General features: G+C 34.3%; 3 protein-coding genes across 13 annotated transcripts; 1 reads left to right on the top strand and 2 right to left on the bottom strand.

Annotated features, from left to right (window-relative positions):
• The first annotated feature begins 3431 nt into the window (after positions 1 to 3431).
• Positions 3432 to 8415, top strand: LOC111401114 (splicing factor 1-like). Of its 2 annotated transcripts, none has more exons than XM_023028697.1 (9): positions 3432 to 3647; positions 4134 to 4446; positions 4820 to 4945; positions 5030 to 5069; positions 5157 to 5239; positions 5888 to 5965; positions 6065 to 6118; positions 6414 to 6548; positions 6690 to 8415. In XM_023028697.1, exons 2-9 carry the CDS (start codon positions 4156 to 4158, stop codon positions 8139 to 8141), a joined length of 2259 nt encoding a protein of 752 aa, XP_022884465.1. In that variant the 5' UTR covers positions 3432 to 3647; positions 4134 to 4155; the 3' UTR covers positions 8142 to 8415. The 2 variants fall into 2 exon arrangements, with proteins under 2 accessions (XP_022884465.1, XP_022884457.1); XM_023028689.1 differs by having other exon boundaries at positions 4137 to 4446.
• A 101-nt stretch (positions 8416 to 8516) lies between these two features.
• LOC111401126 lies at positions 8517 to 18000 on the bottom strand. 10 transcript variants are annotated; one of them, XR_002703937.1, is made up of 12 exons: positions 16685 to 17997; positions 16386 to 16491; positions 15043 to 15311; positions 14872 to 14959; positions 14543 to 14792; positions 14266 to 14419; positions 13867 to 14068; positions 11184 to 11344; positions 10752 to 10890; positions 10521 to 10597; positions 9573 to 9743; positions 8517 to 9027 (listed from the first exon to the last, which is right to left on the bottom strand). XR_002703937.1 is itself a non-coding variant. In XM_023028707.1 (5 exons), the coding sequence occupies exons 3-5, from the start codon at positions 10528 to 10530 to the stop codon at positions 8734 to 8736; spliced, it is 495 nt and encodes a 164-aa protein (XP_022884475.1). In that variant the 5' UTR covers positions 10531 to 10597; positions 10752 to 10890; positions 11184 to 12719; the 3' UTR covers positions 8517 to 8733. The 10 variants fall into 10 exon arrangements, 1 of the variants encoding a protein (XP_022884475.1); XR_002703939.1 differs by having other exon boundaries at positions 15043 to 15227; positions 16344 to 16491; XR_002703941.1 differs by having other exon boundaries at positions 15066 to 15227; positions 16685 to 17996.
• A 1007-nt stretch (positions 18001 to 19007) lies between these two features.
• LOC111401150 lies at positions 19008 to 23140 on the bottom strand. The gene is made up of 2 exons (XM_023028753.1): positions 22813 to 23140; positions 19008 to 19341 (listed from the first exon to the last, which is right to left on the bottom strand). The coding sequence occupies exons 1-2, from the start codon at positions 23058 to 23060 to the stop codon at positions 19248 to 19250; spliced, it is 342 nt and encodes a 113-aa protein (XP_022884521.1). The 5' UTR covers positions 23061 to 23140; the 3' UTR covers positions 19008 to 19247.
• Between the last annotated feature and the right edge of the window lie 207 nt (positions 23141 to 23347).

Raw genomic sequence — 23347 nt, forward strand, 5'->3', positions numbered from 1 at the left:
ATCTATGAAGATGATGTCATATGCTAGTGTTGTAGAGAGTTTGATGTATGCTCAAGTTTGCATTAGATCGAATATAGTCTATGCAATCAGTGTTCTTAGTGGGTTTCAGTCGAATCAAGGCAAAAGCATTGGAAAGCAGCTAAGAAAGTTATGAGATACTTGAAGAAAACTAAAAGTTACATGCTTACTTTCCAGCGTTCAAATTACCTTTAGGTGTTAGGCTACTCAGATTTTGATTCTACTAGATGTCAAGATGATTTGAAATCAACCTTAAGTTATATTTTCATGCTAGCTAGTGGTGCTATTTCTTGGAAGTGTTAAGTAGACTCGAGTGGCATCTTCTACTATGAAAGCTGAATTTATGGCATGTTATGACTACAGTCTAAGTCGTTTGGTTAGGGAATTTTATTTCTGAGTTGAAAGTTTGTTGTTTCCATCTCGAGGCCAATCACTATTTATTATGATAATAGCACAGCAGTATTCTTTTCAAAGAATAATAAAAGTTCTGGTAGGTTAAAGCACATTGACATCAAATATTTGGTGGTTAGAGATAGAGTTAAGGAATGACAGATGAAAGTAGAGCATATCAAAAAAGAGGCAATGATTGCAGATCCTTTAACTAAGGAACTCGCTTCGAAAGTTTTTAAAACACATGTTGCTAATATGGATATTGTGAAAACCCTTGATTTTTTGGTTAGTGAGAGTTACTTATATAAAAGAACTATATTTTGGCTTGATCCCTTCACGGAGTACGTAGGCAACCCATATGTTTTTCGGGTACAGCCCCTTCCAAGAATAAAACATATTTTTCCCCACCATAAATTATTTTGAGCATGCATTTGGATTATGTCCTTTTGTTTTGATATCATTATGATCTTGAGATATAACGAATAAAAATATAAGATGAGTCTCTTTTAAAGACATGTGACTTTATTTTGTTTTGAAGCATTATGAGGATGATATGAATTAGCACAATTTTTTTTTATCACATTTGGTGCTAAGTTCATATTATCACATTAGTTGAAAGATGGAGATCCATGTCAATAAGGGTGTTGACATTTGTAGTTGTGGAGTAGTCTTACATCATTTAAATGGTATAACGATTTTCATGTTCGATGTTGACATTCTTGTTGGATTGGATCATGTTGTGTAAGGTGTTATTATTGGAACTATACTTGTGTTGCCACCTATGTAGTCTAACACAGTAGTCAAAAAAATTGTTTTATTACTTAATAGCAATCAAATGTTTGCCTAAGTAGAAGAATGTTAAAATAATTCTAAAATATGGGCTTTTCATTGGATTGCAAATTTTATGGGCTAAATGTATATCTCATAATAATACTGTGATTAAGCCTAATTTGTTAAGTGATCATCTGGGATCGTTCCATAGGTTATATCTTATATAATGTGGTAATTTAAGTATGTGAGCCAGAAATATGAAACCCTAATAAGGGTTGGAGTCGTTAATGAGACGACTCAATAAATTTCTATATAAAGGTTAGGTTCCCTCTCCTTTCCATATGTTTTTATTGGCTTACGCCACTGACGGCTAGTATTTTGTGAGAATTAAGGAAAGGAAGATCTATCGCTAATATTTGCATTCAAGATGTCTTCTGCATGTATGATTCTTAAACTATTAATTTAGAATTGTGATTCTTGTTTCTTAGCATGATTATTGTTAAAGACAACATTTATCTGCTAGTCTACTCTGTTCTGGTTCGCGTCCCATATCGTGGGATCTTCTAGTAGTGGCAAAAGACGGGGCTGTTTCATATGGGTGTATGTGCAGCTTGCATCTTTTTGGACAGCTTGCTATTCTCAAACTTCTACGCCACTTAAAACACTTGATTGGAGTCTCCTCTTCTCAAGTCGAGAGCTCCTTGTTTGTTTAAATATACTTGATCCCTTCTTTATTTTCCTTGACCAGAAAACATGCCAGCTTTGGAAGTGTCAAGTATTGATGGCATGCTTGTCCTAGAGTCTAGCCTTGTCTAATACTATCGGCAAGAATACGCATAATTTTGATGGGAACGAGTTACTAGGGGAGACACAAATGAATTCGAATGAACCTTGATTCCTTCTGGGTTACATTCATAATATGTATTGAATTTAGTTACTCTTCTAACCTTCAATGCATAGCTTAATACTATTTTCAATTTTGAAGATTCAGTATATAATTAGATTGTATAAAAATAACATGTATAAATTTATGCCTTCCTATTTTAACATGTCATATTGACGCTTTGAACAAAAATTTAAACAAAATATCAAAATGAAATTTTTATTTCATTATGCATATAAGAGTATGTTTGGGAAGTGTTTATAAACAATTTATATTATAAATCTATAATCTATTAAAATATCACATGAAGAGAGAATCATTTTTTGGATGATTTTAACTCCCTATAATTCAACTATTTCAATAATACTTTACTTTTTATTTTTTTATATATAATAAATACTACAAAATTATTGTCATTTATGAAATTTGTGTTATTAATTCTCAATTAAATAACATTCACATTAATCTAGATTCAATAAATTTTCACTGATGAATCTTAAATTACATAAATCTGGAGTTATTATAGATTAATTTATTCATATTCATGTATCTGAAAATTTTAATGGGTGTTTAAATTTATGTATTAACAATTAGTTTTTATGTATCAAATGTAATATAAAAAGACTATTCATTTATAGTATTTTATCATTATAAAAAAAATTGAATCATTGAAATTGAGTTGTGAGTGTACAATTTGAGGACAATTTTCTTCTCTTAAATTTCTATACTAAATTTAATTTTTTAAATTCATCTGAAACTCATCAAATCCTTCAATAAATTGGTATCAAATATTACTTTTACTTCTCTTATAAAGTATTTTAGAATAACGTGCAATGCTCGTTCAACTTTGACTAGTAGATAGAAATAAATGATAGATAAGTCGATAATACTTCTGGATATCTTAAAATGTATGGATATAAAATGATTTGGAGTGATAAATAATTTACAAATATGAGTCAAGCATAGACTAAGTCCTTTGTTGGTAGAAATTAAAATTAAAATTTTAATTTAAATCAAAATCAACAATTTAATTTTCATATTTAAACCACAGACTTCATCGATTTTTATTAAAATATACTAAAATTTTAATATTAATCTCCACCAACCAAGGTGCATAACCATTAAAATTTAATAATGTATAAGATTATTCATAAATGAGTAGGTTTTCTTAGCCAATTATATATATATACCATTCTTTTCAAATTTAATGGTTGGAATATTGTTTTTTGAAAAATGTATGATTGGAAAAGAATGATTTTTTTTTTATTTGCATGGAATATTATTTTATCGAAGATTGTGGAGTTAAAAATAAGAGAGGGAAAAAGAAAGAGTAAGAATGGGAGCAAACAAGGCTTATATTTTCCCCAAAAGAAGGGGTAAGCCCTGCTTTGTGGGCTTGTACCTTTTCTGTTCCATAGTACCCAGACGAAACCCTTCTCGCAGTCGTTCCTCCGACTTCACTTATCACGATCTCTTCTCGCCGATTTCCACTCATACGTTAATATAAATTCACAATTTAGATACGTATACACGCATCCACAGGCCTCAACTCATCTCCTTCAGGTAGCTCGTGTGAGGGGAAAAGGTAAATATTTACTTTTTTTGTTGGTGAATTTGGAAATGGGAGCCAAGGGAATTTTTGGGCTGATGGCGAAATAGAGGATTTGGAATGTTTAGCATTCTGCTTGTATATCTGTTTAACTTTCTAACTTTTGGCAGGGAAAGGAAAATAACATTTTGATTAAAACTGTTGACATGATTTACACATCACTGAACCTTAAAGAATTATTATACCTGAAGCTCTTCATTCTTTCAACTTTTTATGGCTAATTTGTATTTGTGTACGTACTTCATGGGTTTTACAATATAAATACTTCTTATATGATACTCTCACTGAGCACTTTTTCTTGAATGTTCATGTTATTATTGAATCTGCATCAAAGATCTGTACACAACATGATACAAATTTTTTATCCTTCATTTGGAAATGTTTCTATTTAGATAACTGTGAGTATGTGATGCAAATTAAGGTTGATTGTCAGTTCTAGTAATCTTTACAAAATTAAATTAGTAGAGCTTGCTTGGAGGCCAAGATGGGCACAGAGGTTGAGCAGGCTACTGGCCATATTCAGACTACTGTAACAACTCCATCTGCAGCATCAACGAGTGGCCCAAAGGTTTCTATGTTTTCAAGAAAATCTGGATTTGTTATACCCAAAAACAAGTTGTCAGGTTCATTGGTTCCTGTGTTCCGAGGTGGTAAAAAGGGAGATAGTGATGCAGTAAATTCAGAAGGCACTAAACCAGTTCAAAGAAAAACCAAGTGGGGTCCTGATCTAACCATGGATACTTCTGTTAGGAAAGGAAGAGCATTGGCATATCAGGTGCTTGGAGTTTAATATTATTTTTCTTCATATTTAATCAATTTCTGTCTAGATTCCCCCACCTCCAATCACAATCCAAGATATGTGGGTATTTTTTTGTTGGTGTCATTATATTTCTTTAACCTGGTTATGTTAGTTTGAGGATTTACTTATCTAGTATGAGTTCAAGTTCATAGAAATAAGTTGAGTGCTCTTGTATCCATCATGTGCGAGGAATAATTTATTGCTTGGTGGCAATTGAAGAATTTTTTCTCTTGTGTTGAGTGCAAAATATGTCAGCATCTTCTATTTGAATGGTTTGCATCAACTTCGTATCAAAGGGGCTACTAAGTGATGATAGTGCTGCTTTTGTGGTATTACAAATTTTTGGCAGACTCGGGTTGATCAAATAACACAACAGCTAAGTTTGGGGATGTTGGAGACTGAGGACAGTGAGGACTCATTGTCAGCATCACAATTTCAGGATAGGAAGTCTTTAACTCGTCGGCACAATAATGAGGTGAATTGACATTAAGATTCTTCTACCTTGGTCTTTCAACTGTCTTTAACATTCAATGAACTTACTCTATGATATGGGATTTAGAAATCTGAGTTATTGGAACTTGAAAGGCGCGAAGCTATTGGTATGTACATTGATGACTACTCCTTGGATTTTTGTGCTCTCCTTAGTTTTATGGTTAATTTTATTCTGTTTGTTTGTCAATTTTTAGGCGAGATACTAAAGTTAAATCCAAGCTTTAAGGCTCCTGCAGATTACAAACCTCTGCTCAAAGAGGCAAATGTTCCAATTCCAGTGAGTGAACATTTTTCTAGCATTTAATTATTTGCTCTTTGCTCTCTGTTTTGTAATTTTATAATTATAGTAAAGGTCTACATAGTTGTTCGTGTTTTCTCAATCTCTGAACAAGATTTTACGGTGTTTATGGAAAATCATGATTTTATTTTACAGTAATAAGCGTCTGAATGAAAATAGGGAACTCTTTGTTAGTTTGCTTTACGTTAATAAGTATTTCGATAGAACTATGTAACCACCATCTTGCTGAGTACAAGTTAAGATGGTGGCCAACTTAAGAAACATGGAAGTGTATGTAATATAGGTAAAAATGGAAACTCTATGCCTGAAGTAGAAATAATGAGACTGTATCTAATGTGTAGTTGATTTAATGAGAAGAGGAAGGCCAAAAGAATGACTAGACGTTTTAGAGAGGGTATTATGGCTTGGAGTTCTAATGAGACTTTGGTTTCTGTATTTCAGAGATAACAAAACATTTAAACGTCTCATTATGTGGTAGATTTTTATGACTTTTTATTAGCTCGTACTGTTACTTTTAAATGTTCATCTAATGGATATAGTAAGATCATTCTTATTAGCATCAACAAGCTTGATTTTTGTATGCAAGTAGTAGTCGCCTCATGAGCCTCTATAATTCCGTCTTTGTAGATTAAAGAATATCCTGGCTACAATTTTATCAGTTTAGTGTTTGGCCCTGCAAGTGATACTCAAAAGCAACTGGAAAAGGTACACGTCCATCATTACCAAAGCTTTGGATTTCAATTCTTGATTTGTTAATATTCAATAATCAGCGCATGCAATAATATATATGAACGTAAAAATCAGGAAACAGGAGCAAAAATACGATTATATGGCACAAGAGCTGATACAGGAGGAAAGGTAACATGGCTTTTAAAAATAATATTATTTTTCACTATCTTATTTTGGATTTTTCATTTTTGTGTGTGTGTGTGTGTGTTTAATAGGCTAAAGTTATGGGTAGCATGTCCTATCCAATATTTCCTCCACATTAGATGTGACAACTTGTAGGTGGTTTGATACATTACCCACTAGGGCAACCTTGTGGTCTCACCTTCATTAGACCACACACAGTAAAGAACTTTTCTTAGGTTCTGTTTCCGTCTATGGCATCATATTCAAGCTGATTATAATTTTCATATTGCTTCAATCTCAGATTGAAGTCGCTTCTAGTGACGGGAAGGAAACACCTGGTGCCTATGATGAGTTGCATATTCATGTATCAGCTGATACGTATGAGAAAGTTGATGCTGCAGTGTCTTTGATCGAACTGTTAGTCAACCCAGTTTCAGTATGTTCGAATTCTAAACAAACCGAAATATATACATGTTTATTGTTCTACAGTTTTAATTGGAAGTTTACTTGTTTTTATTCAGCTCTTTGCTTTGCATTTTTCTGCTAATTAATTCAATTAGTTTTGCTTCATTTTTAGATGAATCTGGCACCTGCTTCAGAAACATTGGCAACTGCTTCTGGTGATAATGTTGGTAAATCTGATCCTCCGACTGAAGGCGCACCTAGCTCCTACATGCCACCTGCACAAATGAACCATGGAGTGGTAAGACCTGTACCGCCCCTTATGCAAGGTCACTTTCGACAATATCCACAGCCATGGTTTCCTGCAGGTCCAACTCAGATTCCAATACATCCACGCTCTGCACCAGATTCTTCTGCACCTTTTCAAAATAACGTATCCCTAATATATTCATCTTCCAGTACCTCGAATATGCCTTCACAATTTGGTCCTCAACCAGTTTTGGCATCAAGTTTACCTCAAAATCCTTCTCTCTTTCCTTCAAGACCACAACTACCCCATGTTTTACAGCCACCATACACGCATCAGGCACTCTCTCCTGGTCAGTTTGGCATTCCAAGAAATTTTCCCTCGTCAAGCTTACAATTAACTGCTTTACCTACACCAACAGGGCCTCCCCAAATGGTGAGACCTGTCTTGTCCCCATTGCCCCAATCACCATTGAGCAGTTCAGCATCTCAAGGTCAAAACATGTTGCCAATGGCTCCATCAACTGTTCCCTTTCAAAGACAGCCTTTGGCTTCACATCCCATTGTTGTGTCTGGAGCTTCACCAGTAAATATATCAGCTGTACCCTTTGCAGTGACATCTTCAACACCACATCTTTTGCAACATGGGAATTCAAACTCTGTTTCTGGAACTACCCCAAATTTTGAGACAATGAAACCCCCTTCTCTTGTTGCACCAAGACCACAGCAACCCAATTCCAGTAACTTCACTTTTCAGCCTCGGGGCCCTCAAAATCTAGCCTCTCGGCCGGGTATTCAACCTGCACTCCAGATTATGACACCCCCAAATGAAACAATGCGGGCACCTCTAACACCTCAGTCTCCATTGATCAGACCATTAGTAAATAACTTGAATCATCCTGTTCAGGGTTTCCTGAGACCTCAGGTCAGCCATCCAATAAGTCAACCAAGACCGGAAATACCTATGAACTTTGCCAGAAGTTCAACTGTCCCTGCGTTTCCACTTAGACATCCAACATTTCCTTCTCCAGGTGCCATTTCACCTTCTATAACCCCTCAAACACCAAGAAATTTTAGTCCTGCTAATCCAATTGTCAATTCTGTTGGTCCATTTCCTCCCAGAGCAGGAAACCCAATCCTCCATCGCCAAAATTATCCGTCTGGAGCAACTCAGCCACAAAGATTTAAGGCTCCCCCTCAACATTTTAGTAACGATCCTGGTCGGCCACCTTTTAGTGCTTCTGGAGTGCAGCAATCGTATGATCCCTTCTCGCCAACTTCAGTTTCTTTCAACCCTCATATGGGTAGTGATACAGCAAAAATTCAACAGGAGAGTGATCCAGAATACGAGGACCTGATGGCCTCTGTAGGAGTTAAATGATTTACAGACAGGTGCACTAGTGTATAAACTTGCAGAGTTGGTAGTGAAACTGACTATTTTTTCTGTCGTATAGATTATATTGCCCTGTCTTAGTATATCACACGAGATAATGTATTGATCTTCGCCTTTTCTACTAATTGTTGAATGTATGTTAACACTCACTATATAGTGAATGAAAGACAGTAAGCCTCGAAAGAAGTGTTCGATGTTGCATGTATGGGCTGCCATGTAAACAGGCTGCTATATGTACGATGAAGTAGAATACATTTCTTACTGTTACAACTTAGTAAATCACGATTCTTGCCTTGATTATAGTACCAACGCATGATTCATAAATTCTCTCTGTCAATATTTGTCGATAAAGTTGAGACAATCAGACAAAGGTGCGTTGGTTCTTGAGATTTCATTTGTGGGTGCATGTAAAATTTTAGCTCAAATGTATTCTACCTTTTTGCAATTATACAAATTCAAGTTCTTGAGAGGTTAAAACTCTTAGGCATTTGATGCGCAGATGATCCAAGATTATTGCAGCAAAGTTCCATTCATTGTAACATGTACATGAGATCTGATACAGTAGCAGTTCAAGTCAAATTCATTCAGGGCCAGATGTGAACATCCTCTCGAGTTTCTCAGCCTTCGAATAATCGTTCTCGTTCAGAAGACACATACATACAGTTGCTATCCAAAATACGCTCAAACAGTAGGACTGGATCTGAGAACTCTCAAGCTTCTCAGCCTTTGCATAATCGTTGTCACTAAGAGGACCAGCTGGAAAAGGTGAGATTTCGATTATCAAGTGTGGTGTTGGGAGCTCATCGCACAAAGCTCTGACATTGTTGCAACATGCACTTTCTCCACGAGCATTTTCCCTCCTAATTTGACAGCCCTAGAAAAATAATATGAAGTTTATGCAAGTACCAGTAACAAACAATAATGCTATTTATAGTCATCGATTGCGATAGTCATATTATGTGGCATAATTTTAATAATTTTTTTAAAAAATAACTTCTAATAATATTGTGCCACATAAGATACTACGATTATTGCAATCATTGATCATGAATAGTACTACTCAGTAATAAATTGGTTTCCCAATTATTCTATAGCAAAGAACAAGACAAATGAAAATGGAACAAACATAAAGGCTGTATAACATTGATGACATGTTTCTATAGGGAGGACTGAATAATAAAAGAAGTTAAAATCTTATTTATTACAAGGGAAGGGAAATGTTATGCGTACACTTTATGGTGTACACAATGCATTACACTCCTTTCACATGGAGGGGGGTCCACGAATATTTTATAGTGTGTGAGCCCCCTTCCATGTGAGAGGGATGTAATGCTGTGTGTACACATAACATTTTCGTTATTATAACATCAATCATATTCAGTGATGTGTACCAAACATGCATTGAGTGACTACTATTACCTTGTGGGATGTAGCATCTCTGAAGTGTTCATCATCTGACAGTAGAGAAGCAATGGACTTATGAAGACGAGCCTCTTCGGACTTGGACGGGACCCTGTAGTTGCGCCTAATGGTACCCTTTGTTGTTGGATGTCATTTGCTGACAAATTTTCTTCTTTCCGTAGCCTCTTTCTGTTTAAACAGTATAGTTGCAACACATGAGACTCTGAAACAAGTACACAGTCTTGTGTTCAGCAAGCTTGAACAAATCCATGCAAATACGATCATCAACTATAGACTTACTAGAAGCAAATAACCTAATAACAGTCCGCTGTTACGGAAATTTTATTGTCGTTAGAGATGAATCATTCCAGTAGACACAATAGCTAACAATTATCAACCCTCAAAAATGGTAATATTTTCAGTTGGTTTGTGACTTGCGCTTTTATACTAACTTGAACCCATCTACCAAAACTAATTCATTTCCTTCCCCCTAATTTTTCCATCCAGGATCAGTATCAAAGTTAAATCTAGCTAAAGTCCACACACACGCACACATATACAGAGCATCTGTACTCATTTAGCCCCTGTTTGACAACCATTACTTGGAGAAAATACAGTTTTGAATAGTGAATTTTAGGATAATGGTGGTTAAAAAGTAGGGAAAAATTTTGAATTCACGTTTAGAATATTTTATTGTGTGAATGTGGTAGAAAATGAGTACGTAGAAAAAGGTGTTTAAAAATAATGGTCGTCAAAGAGGAGGCCTAATATATATTATATGTGAATACACATAAATTTAGAAATACATGCGTCTATATATACAAATGTACGTATTCAGTTGTACACATTGTCAAAAATGAAATACATATAAGACGGCCTTCTTCAGATAAGAGTGCGAGTGCAATGTCATAAAATTTAACTGATAACTGTAATTCATCAACTTCGTGGATGAAATCGATAGCTTACCTATTATCATATATTTGTTGACCCAGCATGTTCATAAAAACTTCAAGCTCTTGTTTTTCCTTCTGAATTTTCTCAATCTGCAGAAGTTCAACCATCACAATCACCGATATGATTTCTTTCATCAAATAATCCTCAAGAATTTGAAGCAATATGCTTTAAAGTACTTATGAGATGAAAGAAAAGAAAATAAACTTGATAGCATGATCGGGAAAATACAATTAGTTAATTTACCAGTACAAGGCACGGGAATCCAGGTAAATCACCACTCGATAGCTTCTAGACAAATATGCGATGATACTTGTTCAGCTGAACTTTTGAAAGCAGTTCTCGTACAGTTCATGAACCTTCACTACACATGCCTTGACAAGTTCTGGCAAACACACAGTAAAGTGTCTTCCTTTAAGTTTTCTTCATATAACTATTGATTTGAGGGTGCATGGTAATTATGTATCTGACGGTAGACTAAAAACTGGTGGTGGCAACAAGGAGTTAGGGATGGCAAAATCAATTACGTGGTGTTCAATAATTTAGGATGACTGGAAACACTTTTATGTGCATAAAAGTTTGTCAATAGTCATTATCTTAAGGGATGAAAAGTTAATTGCAGTTACTTCAGAAAAGGTAGGCAGAGTAAAGCATGCTGCTTTAGATATAGGAGTAAACCTTTCTGTCCGGTAAAGAATTCAATGACTGGGCTTTATCGTGCAAGGACACGACCTCTTCAGCTGTCCCCTTTCACCGATTCACCCGGCCTTCCATCATTCCCATTTCCTTCAACAAAGCAGATGCCATTACCTTGAACAACTCATTAACATCTTTTCTCCCTGAAGAATGATAATAATTTAGCAAGGCAAACCATGATATTGCATACTAAACGATATGTATAGACAAGTTTATGTCATGCCATATTGATCCGAGTCTTGTATAACTTCTTCCATTTTTGTCTCCATTTCATTTTTCTCAATTACTCACTTCTGCAGTTGACGCTCTAGTTCTTCAATCTTTAACGTAGGTATATTAAGTTTGTCATATGCAGCATCTACAGACTGTCTATAATTCAGTTCTTTTTTCCTTTCATATGATAAAAGACTTATCAGTCTGATATTTCACTTTTAATAAAAAAACAGACTTTAGGAAAATCCTTAGAAAAACATAATATAAAGTAGTTTACGTACAGAGGCTATATCTCCACTATATAACAATCTGGTTCTACCTCAGCATTTCACTGCTGGATATGATCACTCGTTAAGGTGTATGGACGAGATGAGTATACATACTTGTCTTCTTTCAGTTCATTCAACAAATCAAATAACACAATTTTACTACCGAAATTAAGCCACAAAAACTTGTTGCGTTTCTTCTACCTCAGTTCATTCTATAAATCAAATAACACAATTCATCTCGTCCTTACATCTTAATGAGCGATCATCTCCAGCAATGGAATGCTGAGGCAGAACGTTATAAAGTGGAGGCAGAGTCTTATGCAGGTAAGTTACTTTATAATACGTTATTTCCCAGAAGCTGTTCTTTATTAAAAGTGACATATTGGGCTGATAGGTCTTTAATCATACAAAGGAAAAAGGAATTGAATGTAAATGCAGAGTTTGTAGATGCTAGACAGGACAAACTGTATATATCTATGTCAAAGATTGAACTAGAGCATCAACTGCAAAAGTGTGTAATTGTGAAAAATGAAATGGAGATAAAAATGGAAGAAGCTATACAAGATTCAGGTCAATATAGCATATCGCATACCCATTTAGTATTTACGCATATATCATTTCATATGCAATAAGGGGTGAATCCAGGATTTTGACTCAGCTAGGGCGATCGTTGGCCGTTGACTGTCGATAGTCAACGGCCGTAGAGCGATACTTTTATTAATATTAAATTAAATAATATTAAAAATTCTTCGATCTATAGGTAAATATAGTAAAACGTAAAAATCGTATATTTATATCATATTATATTTCCATACAATTCGAAATAATATAAATTACATGATACATAAAACTTCTTTGTGTTATCAATACTTAACAAATCGTTTACTCGACTAAAAGTAGTTGAAAGTTTAGATACACCACTACAAGAATTAGATTGAAATTTAGTTGAAAAAATCATTTCATAATTAGTATGAGAATTGAACGTTAATCAAAGATTAAACGTAATTAAAATTAATTTTAAAATATAATTAAAGTTTCAATTTCCAATTCTCAACACCAATTCATCATAAATTATAAATTCCCCAATTTTTCATTTTCAATTTTTATGAATCACATATTCACATATCACGATACTCAAATTAATTTTTAATATCACAATTCATAGTGAACAAATTCTCAAATAACATATAAATTAAAACTCAATACTCATAAGTCATGTATTATAAATTATTGAAGCATTTAAAAAAAAAAAAAAAAAAACACTCTCCTAAAGTCTTAACATATATTATTTTGTTAAATTTAGATTTAAAATTCAACCATTGTCATAATGGTTAAGCTTCCAATTATCCTAGTTCTAGAAGTTATAGGTTCAAATCCTTTCCTTAAGGAATTAATTTGGGTAAATATTGTAGAATTACAAATTTTGCACAATGAAATGGAGGAGAAAGAATCGAACCCAAGACTTACAATATAAAAAATAAAGCTCTAACCAACTAAGTAGAAGAGAGGTTTAAAAATAAAATGAACTACTAGTTATATAACCTAAAATTTTTATCTATTATATTAAAAAAAAAAAAAAAATCTCTATGGCGAATCCAGCTAGGGCGGCCGCCCTAGCTGGCGACCTACTAAATCCGCTACTAAATTGCAATATCATGGTTTGCCTTGCTAAATTATTATCTTTCTGAAAAAAGATGTTAAAGAGGAGTTCAATGTAATGGCATCTGCTTTGTCGAAGGAAATGGGAATGATGGAAAGCCGAGTGAATAGGTGGAAGGGGACGGCCGAAGGAAATGGGTCAAAACTTTAAAACCCTAACATTCACAGCGTAGCGCAGGCTTAGTGGTGGGTGGTGCCTAGGCACCACGATTGATAATGGGTGGCGCCCATTTATATTTTGCTTCTTCCTGGCCAGTATAGGGTGTTTTGGGGCTCCATCTTCCTATAAACTTGTTCTTTAGATGGTGCCTGGGTGCCAGCCTCGTTTTCTTCTTTGACTTATTCCAACATCACTTGTTTCTCCAACTTTAGCACTCTTTTTACACCACCTCACCTAACCTATCAAACATATATTGGATTTAACTTTAATAATTCATACTTGCAAAAATATACATTATAAATATATGTGGAGAGAGGGAAAAAAACAAGCAAAGAAGTTAAGAGGAGGCAGTCACAAGATACACCTTTACTTCCTCAATAGAATTTTTTAATTCCCTTAACCGCTTAAACGTATCTGAAGGCTTTTCAGGAGACATAGTCCATTCGCTACACCTAAAACAGGAACTGGTGGAACCTGTACCCCAGATGCCCTGATTTTCTGCATTTTCTGATTAATCAACTTTCTTCTGCTTTCTTCAAGCTCTGCTATGCTTTCTTTTAGCTCACCTTTGGGAATGGAAAAAATATGCAGAGTCAGAACCCAATCATAAACATTTTCATTTGCAGAAACACACATAAAGCAAACAATACATTCATGCAGACAGATATCGGTAACTTCATTAGGAATGAAAATTTGCCACCAGTATGACTTGGTGAGCATAAACCTTGCATGTCCATTAGGGAGGGGGTGGGGAAATGAATACCTGCAAGACGCTTTATCTCAGATTGATCCACTGAATGGTTATTGAAGCAAGTCTGAATTTTTATGCTTCAAATGAAGAACATCAATTCCCTCGTGCAAATGACCAGCCTCCTCTTTCATTAAATCATTCAGCTTATGTAATTGGAAGATAACATCTGTCAATTCCAAATTGTTGCAAGAAGTTTCTTGTAAGATAACATATAACTATAAATATGTGAGCGCATGAGTACAAAAGGAATGAAGAAGAAATTGGCCTTCTACTCAAGGTCTCTCCCGACCTTCTGCAGATTGGTTTCCCTGCAAAGCCTGAGCGATGTCCTCAAGTTTATCTCTTAAAGCATCAATAGCATCTTCCAGTAATTTCATTAATCCCCGTGTAGAAGCCTGACGTGATGCAAGAGCTTTTTTAATGTAATTAATTGATCCATTAGCTCCATCCCTTGGAATGGAATTTCTTTGTAGTAGTCTACAGAGGAATATATCCTCCAAAGGACATGATGGAATTGAACCTACGGACAGAGTCGGTATCTATAATACATAACATAAAGAGTTAAATAATGTTCATTACTTCAAAACTGAAAGTAATCTTAACGGGAATACACGCTACCTCAAGAAGAATCAACATGATCTAGGTGTTGTAAGGCACTTTTGCCTGCCCCAGCTCGCACACCAAGTAAAATTAAATCTTCGAATAACTACACTAAGTCAATAAAATAAGCCGCTAAAGAATGAAAATCTTATAACATAACACAAGTAGTCAAACAGAGAGAGATTATACAAGAGGTCCTGTATGTGAATTACTGGATTCCAAAGTTGATTCACTTTAATTCCATAATTTTGGCTTCAAGATCACATATATAACTATTGCTTCTGTACTTCTGATTGCTGACCAAGTTTCTGGTTCTGGTACTGAAGAACTGTAGCATCAACCTGGTTCTGGTACTGAAGAACTGCAGCATCGACCTGTCAAAGAATGAATTTTACAATATGCAAATTGTCCTCCTACTCTCCTTCCTTCAAATTATGGCAAGACCTTAATGGACCAACCTGTGCATATGTACATATATAAATCGTGCACGAGGACTGACTTTTTAAGAGAAACCGTAATTACACAATCAAATGCAGGGACTCGTGCCTTTTTTATGTGCTTAAGTAAACAATGATAAGGCGAGAAGATATTACATTATGCAGGAAAAGCAAGAAAAGGATATAAAATAAATGGTTCTTCCCTGTAAAGGAATTTGTTTTCTTTCCAACAGAAAAAAAAAAAAAAAAAAAAAAAAAAATTTTTTAAAAAAAAAAAAAAAAAAAAAAAAACAGTAATTATTCTCTCGTCTTACCCTTACTCACCTTGATCAATCACAGCCATGTGCTTAACAATTATAAACAAGTATATGAACTATAAATGTGCTTGTAAAAGTTTGAATGCATATACATGTATCCCACATGAAAAAATCATCTCATATGCAACTTAAAATTTCATAGTTCAAGAAACTTCGATTGTTTCCTACAATTAACACATCACAAATGTACAGGCTGCATCAAATTAAACAATATATGCTTATAAAATGTAAGTTGTCATAGCTGGAAAGATACCTTGTCAAAAAGGGAAAAAGTAAGACTGTCAAAAATGATTTCAATGAACATATACTCTGGACTCTAGGTGGCTTCAAGCTCTCTAATCGCTATGAACATAAAAATACAAAATAATCCAAAAGCCAATAAAATTTTTTAAAGATTTTCCATATATTCTCATACAAAATAAAATGGCCAGCTGGAAAAAAATATAGATTACAAAGAATGAATGCCAAACTATAATTTAATCTTCACAATAAACGTTAAGAGTATTACTTCATTTCAACTTGAATAGGAAATTCAGTAGCATCCAATTGGATTGGGGAACCTAAATCCGGAAAATGATCCAGATCTAAGGACTGAAGATGCAAAGATCAAGAAATGCTAGATTCATGAGATCCATTGAGGGGATAAAAAGGACCTTCACAAAATCAAAATCTATGCCTAAGTTAAAGTAATATAACTTACAGGGCAAATTAAAAAAATGATATTGAGCAGACATACCAAGATCAGAATATCAAACTGTACGAAGTTTAGAAATTCTACCCAATTTCAAGCTCTAGGAGGGCTGGTTTTTAGCTCATCCACCTCACTCTAGAGAGATCATAAATGATCAATAAAAGTTAAGGGATTGTTGAACGCTGGCAGGTCCCTACCAGGAAGGAAGCATTATGCATAATGTGAGAAATGTACGTGCGAGCGAAAGAGAGTGCAAGAGACCGAGAGATTGAGCGAGGGAAAGAGAACAGATCATCAAGTTGAGAAATAGGGCCGACAGGACTTTTTTTGAATGTACAATATCAAAATTGGAAAAAGAAGGCTAAAATAAAGTAATTTGAAATCACCTATTGTCAGGCCTCAAGTCCACAGGGCTTAGGAGCAGGGTATAAAATCCAAATGCCTCATGATGTCGACTCGTTTCCAGAATACTGGGCCACTACATAGAAAACAATATGATCCAAATATTAATAACCAAGCGGGCCTCTTACAACATCAGACAGAAACTGTGAATGATTTTCAGGTAATAACCACAAAAAGTTACAGTTTAGGTTAGTTGTTAACTGTAAAGTGGTCAGAAAAACAAAAAACAAACAAATATAAATATTTAGTTTCCATACCGGGTAACCAAATTTCAACTGTGTAATTGCAAGTGTATGTAATAACAAAAATCAGAGAACTTTAGGTAACAATATATAACAGGCACTTATGTAACTACAGTGTGAGTTTAGAAATAAATTTCTTATTTTGTCCATTTTGAAGGGAGAATAGGAACTTGTGGCGTGAGAATCACTTCAAAGAACGAAAAATGGGTGTCATGATTCCAGTGAGAAAAGATAGGCGGTTGCCTTTAAGCCGCACTTCCATAAATACCACATAAATGACAAGAGTATTTTACGCCGACTCTATAAGAAAACTCTTCAAAATTTAGCAAATCAATGGAAGTGCGAAACCATTTCAGACATTTAAGCTTCCATGTAAACCTAACACCATTCCAATGTAGGAACATAAAGCTCCCCTTAGATAACACTGACTGTCAATGGAAACAAAAATCACAAATTTCTTATTCAGTAAAAGTAGGTTCAACATGAGATCATTAATGCCATTGCGTTTCCATGCAACTCACCAAACTCAAAATGAAGACGTGCACATTTCTTTACTTAACTGAGATCTCTAGAAACTACAAGACTCGGAAAAAAATGATAATACTAAAAATAAAAAAGGGGGATTTGTTTAAGAAGCCTAGTCAATCATAATGTTTGGTAAAATAGCTTATATCAATACTTTTGGTTAAGTAGTCTATAGTTTATTTGATTATATATTAAAAGTCTTAAATACCGTTAAATTGAAATCACTAAAATGTCCAATTTGGAGATCAATATTACCCAAATCCCCAAATATAAATCCCTAAATCCCCTTCATTTCTCTCGTTTCCAACTCCATTTTCACCATATTAAACCCACCTTAAAATCCAACTTTATTCTTCTTCATATGCATTATTCTTTCTTACAATGAATGATTACATGTTGAAGTTCCCTTTCCCGAACCAAGAACAAATCAAATAGTGCAAATTTTGGAGGTAGATTAGCAAGAATCGATTTCACATAGCTGAAGGTGAGCTTTATAAATTGAAAATTATCAATTTGTTGTTATTTTTTAGTTGTATACTGTTCGTTAAAATTCCGCAATCGTACGAGTTCATTGCACAAGTAATAATTGTGATGAAAGAGTTATCGTCCCACAATGAATAAAGTCTAATTCCAGTGTATTCGATATAATTAAATTCGTGAGATTAACTAAACGTTGACGTTTGTTTGAATAGCTAATTAAGTTCTATAACTAAAAATTTGCAAAATTTATAAGAATTTGTTTTAGAATTCAGATGAGTGAATGTATTGGATTTTCGACACCACTGATCAACTCTTAGTTCTAATTATCGACCTATGACAATTATCTCAACTCATGCAATTGTGACAATCGATAATTCCACATTTATTTATTATTCTTTCCCAAGATATAATAAACCTATGATTACCACGAAACGATCATATTCCTAGTCCGAATTCATATGGAAAACACGCATTGATGTATAGGATTATCACACATGATCGCACACGTCACAAATATTATTCCAAACATTCAATGTCCATATGTTCCAATAACAGTGTTCTACCTACCGTGAGTTTTAACATTACGAATAAGCAACTTATTGTCCTAATAGTACGCAAACATTAAAACAATATAGATATGCATATTAAAGAAACCACAACGCAAGAATTAAGATAAAAATATAAGGTTTTGAATTAAAAACTAGGAGTCAATCAGTTTTGTCATCCATCCAATACAAAGATGTTTAGCCTAGCATATTAATGTATGAAAAATAGGAAAAATAAAGGAACGACATCACCCGAATCATTAAAGTATGAAAAGAATCTGAAATCCTCTACTTTATGCTTTCTATTTCGGATCTAAGTGATGAAGTCTTGTTCTTCAATGTATATCCCGCTCTCTTTTCCTCTTTGTCGGCTTCCAATCCCATAAAAATTAGGTTTTTTTGTGGTTTCGTCGACTTTTGGTATAAATATCGTGCAAAGAATTGTAAACCAAAACTTTCCAAAATAAAATAAGGAAACAGAATTTTTTGTCGGAATTGAACCATTCAAACGCATAGTATCATCAATTTAGTTTCGGAAGTTCAATTTTCCAATCGTGCGTATGCACGACCTACAAGCCTATGCGTACGCACAGTTTAACTATTTTAGGGGCCAATTTGCAATTTGGTCCCTAAACTTTTTGAAGTGTGTGTTTTGGTCATTTTCCAAAATTTCTTGTCCCATTATCTTCTCTTCAACTCCAATTGACTCTTGGTGCTCTCAACTCATCGTTCTTTGATCAAATTAAAATTTTAGATTATTGCATTCTAGTCCCCAAACTTTGCCTTGATGTAATTGAGTCGTTTTTCCTGCTTATTTTCTTTATTCTCGTATCTTCCATTGATTGTAACTTACACACAATATATAAATAGGATTAAGTCATATTCCATCAAATTCTTTAACAAATACTCAATTTTAATGTTCTAAATAAGTGTATAAAATATACTTATCATATAATATGAGAAAAATCCATTGAGTAATTAAAATTTGCTATAAAATATTAAAACGGAATGGTGCCGTTTCTCAGTAGTTGGGTGCTCTTTTTTCCCAACTGGCTGCCGTTTTAATACGACAATGGTGGTATTGATATACTTATTGGCAAATTAGTTGTTTCTCCATCCTTTTATAGCATTATTATCATAAATAAATTTAAACGGCGCATACACATTTTAAACTACAGAATGCCTTTTTGTTCTGCTTAAATCTATTATGTAACAATATGAGTGGCCTTTTGTTTGTTATTGTAGCTATGATTCATAGTGTTCAGTTTTGATAATTAATGGAGTAATATATTATACTTGTTTTTTTGTTGAATTGCAGATATGGACTCTAGTGCAATGATTGTTATTTCTTATTTTGTTAAATTTGCAGAGAGTGATGAAGGTGGATGGATTTGAAAATGGATAGGGAATGAAAAAGACACCGCAACAAATATTATTGTATAAAAAACAATCTCATATGCAGAGTTGTATGACAAAGTTCGAAAAGCAGTTAAGGTTGATCCCAATATGTATGACATCAAGATGAAATTTCTCGTTCCCAGCATGGCAAAATTATCGGTTCCGCCAATGAAGATTACTTGTGATATGGATGTTAGTTAGTTTCTTTCTTTGCATGACAAAGTTTCAATTTGTGTAACCCTTGTAGAAAAGGGTTATGTAGATCAACAAGACATGGATGTTGATATTGTAAATGTTAAGGAGAATCATGAATACAATTAAAATGTTGTTGTGGACAATGCGGTGGACATGGATAAATTGAATATGCAAAAAGATTAGTCTGATGACAATTATATGTGACAGTTGTCTCCATGTAATCAAAATTGTGAAAACGATTGTGTGAACTTTACAAGTGATGATTATTGGGATGGGGTAGAAGTAGTGCATGGCAACTACATAGATAATTCTCATATGATAAATGAAGACAATGTTACTCATAATGCACCTTTTACATTGGTAGGTGAGATCATTGGCATATCTGAATCCTTGTGGAACATCAGTTAAGATTCCTGACATCGATTATGTGCACGTTAGCCAAATTTTTCGCAACAAGAATGATCTTCAGGCACACTACAAATACTTGCTGTAAGAAACTCTTTTGAATTTAGGGTCACTAAGTCAAATATGAGTACATGTGCTTGTGTTGAGGAAATTTGCAAATGGCGTTTGCGGGCAACACGATTGACGAAAAGTGACGAATTTGAAATTCGAAAGTATTCATGTTATCATAATTGTTCATTGGATGTTCGCCACAAAGATCATAGACAGGCTAGTTGTTGGATGATTGGAAAACACATCATGTCGAAGTTTGAGGAACCCAACATTATATACAGACCTTCGAACATTCAAAATGATATTCGTCGGGAGTTTGGCATAAATATAAATCATTATAAGGCATGAATGGCTAGAGAATGTGCTATAGAGCTATTAAGAGGTTCACCTGATCTTAGTTATGATAGATTGGCAAAGTATTACAATATTTTGAAGAAGAATAATCCCTGTACAGTGACGTTCATTGAGGTTGATAATAAGAATCGGTTCAAATACTTTTTCATGGCTCTAGGACCAAGCATACGTGGTTTTCACTCGTCAATGAGACATGTCATTTTTGTAGACGAAACATTTATGAAATCCAAATTTTGAGGTACGTTACTTGTTGCCACGTGTCAAGATGCAAATCTTCAGATATATCATCTTGCATTTGGCATTATTGATTCTGAAAACGATGCATCATGGATTTGATTCTTCGTATAAGTTATTTCAGTTAACGGATATGTTGGAAGGGCTTGTTTTCATTCTTGATCGCAAGGATATCATTGGTAACATTATAAAGATTGTTTATCTTTATGCACATCATGGATGTTGCATGTGGCATCTACAACTAAACATAAAGTCCAATTATCATAAGATCGATATTTTACAATTGTTTATGACAACTACAAAGGAGTATAGTTTGATTAATTTTGAAAAATTAATTGCAAATCTATATCGTAAAAGTCTAGTAGTTGGACAATACCTAGAAAAGAAAGTTGTGTATGAATTTTGGTCCCAAGCACATTTCAAAGGAATTTGTTACAATATTATGACAACTAATAATGCAGAATTTTTGAACTCGTTATTCAAGAATGCTCGAGAGTTTTCAGTACTTGCTATGGTTGAGCAAATAAGAAAAACTTTACAGAAATGGTTTTATAAGAGACACAATGACGCTGAAAAATGTGCAACTACTCTAACCCCGCCCATTGAAAATAAAATGCATAAAAAGTATGATGATGCAAAGGGACTGATAGTGGTACCAATAAATGAGTATGAATTGCACGTCGGTGTTGAAAATAAAATGCATATCGCGAACTTGGAGGCAAGAACATGTAGTTGTAGGGAATTTGATTTGGAAAAACTTCCTTGTAAACATGCACTTGCAGCAGTGAAATTTAAGGAAATATCTTATTACAATTTGTGCTCACCTTATTATACCAGTGCTAGTTGGAAACAAGCATATGCTGAATGTATATATCTGCGGCAAATGAGGCTGAATAGGAAATCTCCAATCAGCCAAAGGTGTTATCACCCCTTTCGAATCGACGACAAAGTGGACATCTAAAAAACCGTCGAATTCCATCAAGAGGAGAGAAAAAAAGACTCGTAAATGTAGCAGGTGTGGCCAAAGGGACCATAATCGTCTGACTTGCAAAAATGCTCTACACTAGTTGACAAATGCATAGAACATTTTTTGTTTAACCTTAATCTTGAAATTATAATAGATTATGATGATTTTTGATATATTGTGATAGTTGTTTGACAAAGTATGATAGCCACTTCAGACAAATTTTTAATAAATATGACAGTATCACTGTTTGTTCAGACCAAAACGACATCTGGTCGTTTTAAATATAAGAGTGCTATTTCTACTTATTTTTTGTTCATTTTTGTTCATTCACATTTGTTATGGATGGATGGATGTTAATTGTTAATTTAATTTTTATATTGTGATATTTTTTGAAAAATTTTGATTGATTTGTAAGTCAATTTCTGGTTAAAAAAGACAGCAGCATTGCTTGTTTAGACCAAAACGGCATCTGGTCGTTTTAAATGTATGGGTACTATGTCTACTCATTTCGTGTTCATTTTTGTTCATTCATGTTTGTTATGGATGGATGAATTTCAATCGTTAATTTAATATTTACATTGTGATGATATTTTGATCAATTCTAATAGATTTGTAAGTCAGTTTATGATAAAAATGACAGCAGCACTGTTTGTTTAGCCCAAAACGGTAGCTGGGCATTTCAACTTCACAAAAATAATTAATGTAAGAATAGTTACCTGTCAGGTGCATTAACCAACCAATTCTCTAAGTCATCTGCCTTAGTCGGATCTAGCTCTTGAAATGGGTCAAATGCGTTTACATTGTGAAGCTTCCTCCTCTTCTCCGGATTTGTGAACGAAGATTGAAGAATGAGTTTCATTTTCTTGATTCTCATTCCGCGCCCATTCTGACTTGAGTCATGAGACTCATCTTCCATCACTGTAGGGATGGACTCCATTGCATCACCATGAGATACAGAATCCATCGGTACACAGGTATCTCTCTCTTCCACACGAGTTTGATCATCATTTGACAAATCTGTTACTTCTCTTTACTCATTTTCCACTTAAACGGGATTTAGACAGTTATTCATATCAGTTGCTTGTTGTGGTCCATGCCATCTATGGGCGACGTTATTTCTTTAACAAAAACTGGTTCATTTGGCAACACATAATCTTCCACTTGTCTCTGCTCATTGTCATCTTCCTTCTCATCATTTTGAGCATCTACATGTACAAGTGGATCCTCATTTACATCACATGCCTCTCCAGC

Source organism: Olea europaea, chromosome 1 (genome assembly GCF_002742605.1).
Source record: "Olea europaea var. sylvestris chromosome 1, O_europaea_v1, whole genome shotgun sequence".
In the NCBI taxonomy this organism is placed as follows: domain Eukaryota; kingdom Viridiplantae; phylum Streptophyta; class Magnoliopsida; order Lamiales; family Oleaceae; genus Olea; species Olea europaea.

Coding starts and splice junctions, on each gene's coding strand:
- LOC111401114 (XM_023028697.1), top strand. CDS start 4,156: ATGGGCACAGAGGTTGAGCAGGCTACTGGCCATATTCAGACTACTGTA. Junction 4,447..4,819: donor GAAGAGCATTGGCATATCAG/GTGCTTGGAGTT, acceptor AATTTTTGGCAG/ACTCGGGTTGATCAAATAAC. Junction 5,966..6,064: donor CTCAAAAGCAACTGGAAAAG/GTACACGTCCAT, acceptor CGTAAAAATCAG/GAAACAGGAGCAAAAATACG.
- LOC111401150 (XM_023028753.1), bottom strand. CDS start 23,060: ATGGATTCTGTATCTCATGGTGATGCAATGGAGTCCATCCCTACAGTG. Junction 19,342..22,812: donor TTGGTTAATGCACCTGACAG/GTAACTATTCTT, acceptor TATTGTGTGTAA/GTTACAATCAATGGAAGATA.
- LOC111401126 (XM_023028707.1), bottom strand. Junction 9,014..9,572: donor GAGATGCTACATCCCACAAG/GTAATAGTAGTC, acceptor CTGTCAAATTAG/GAGGGAAAATGCTCGTGGAG.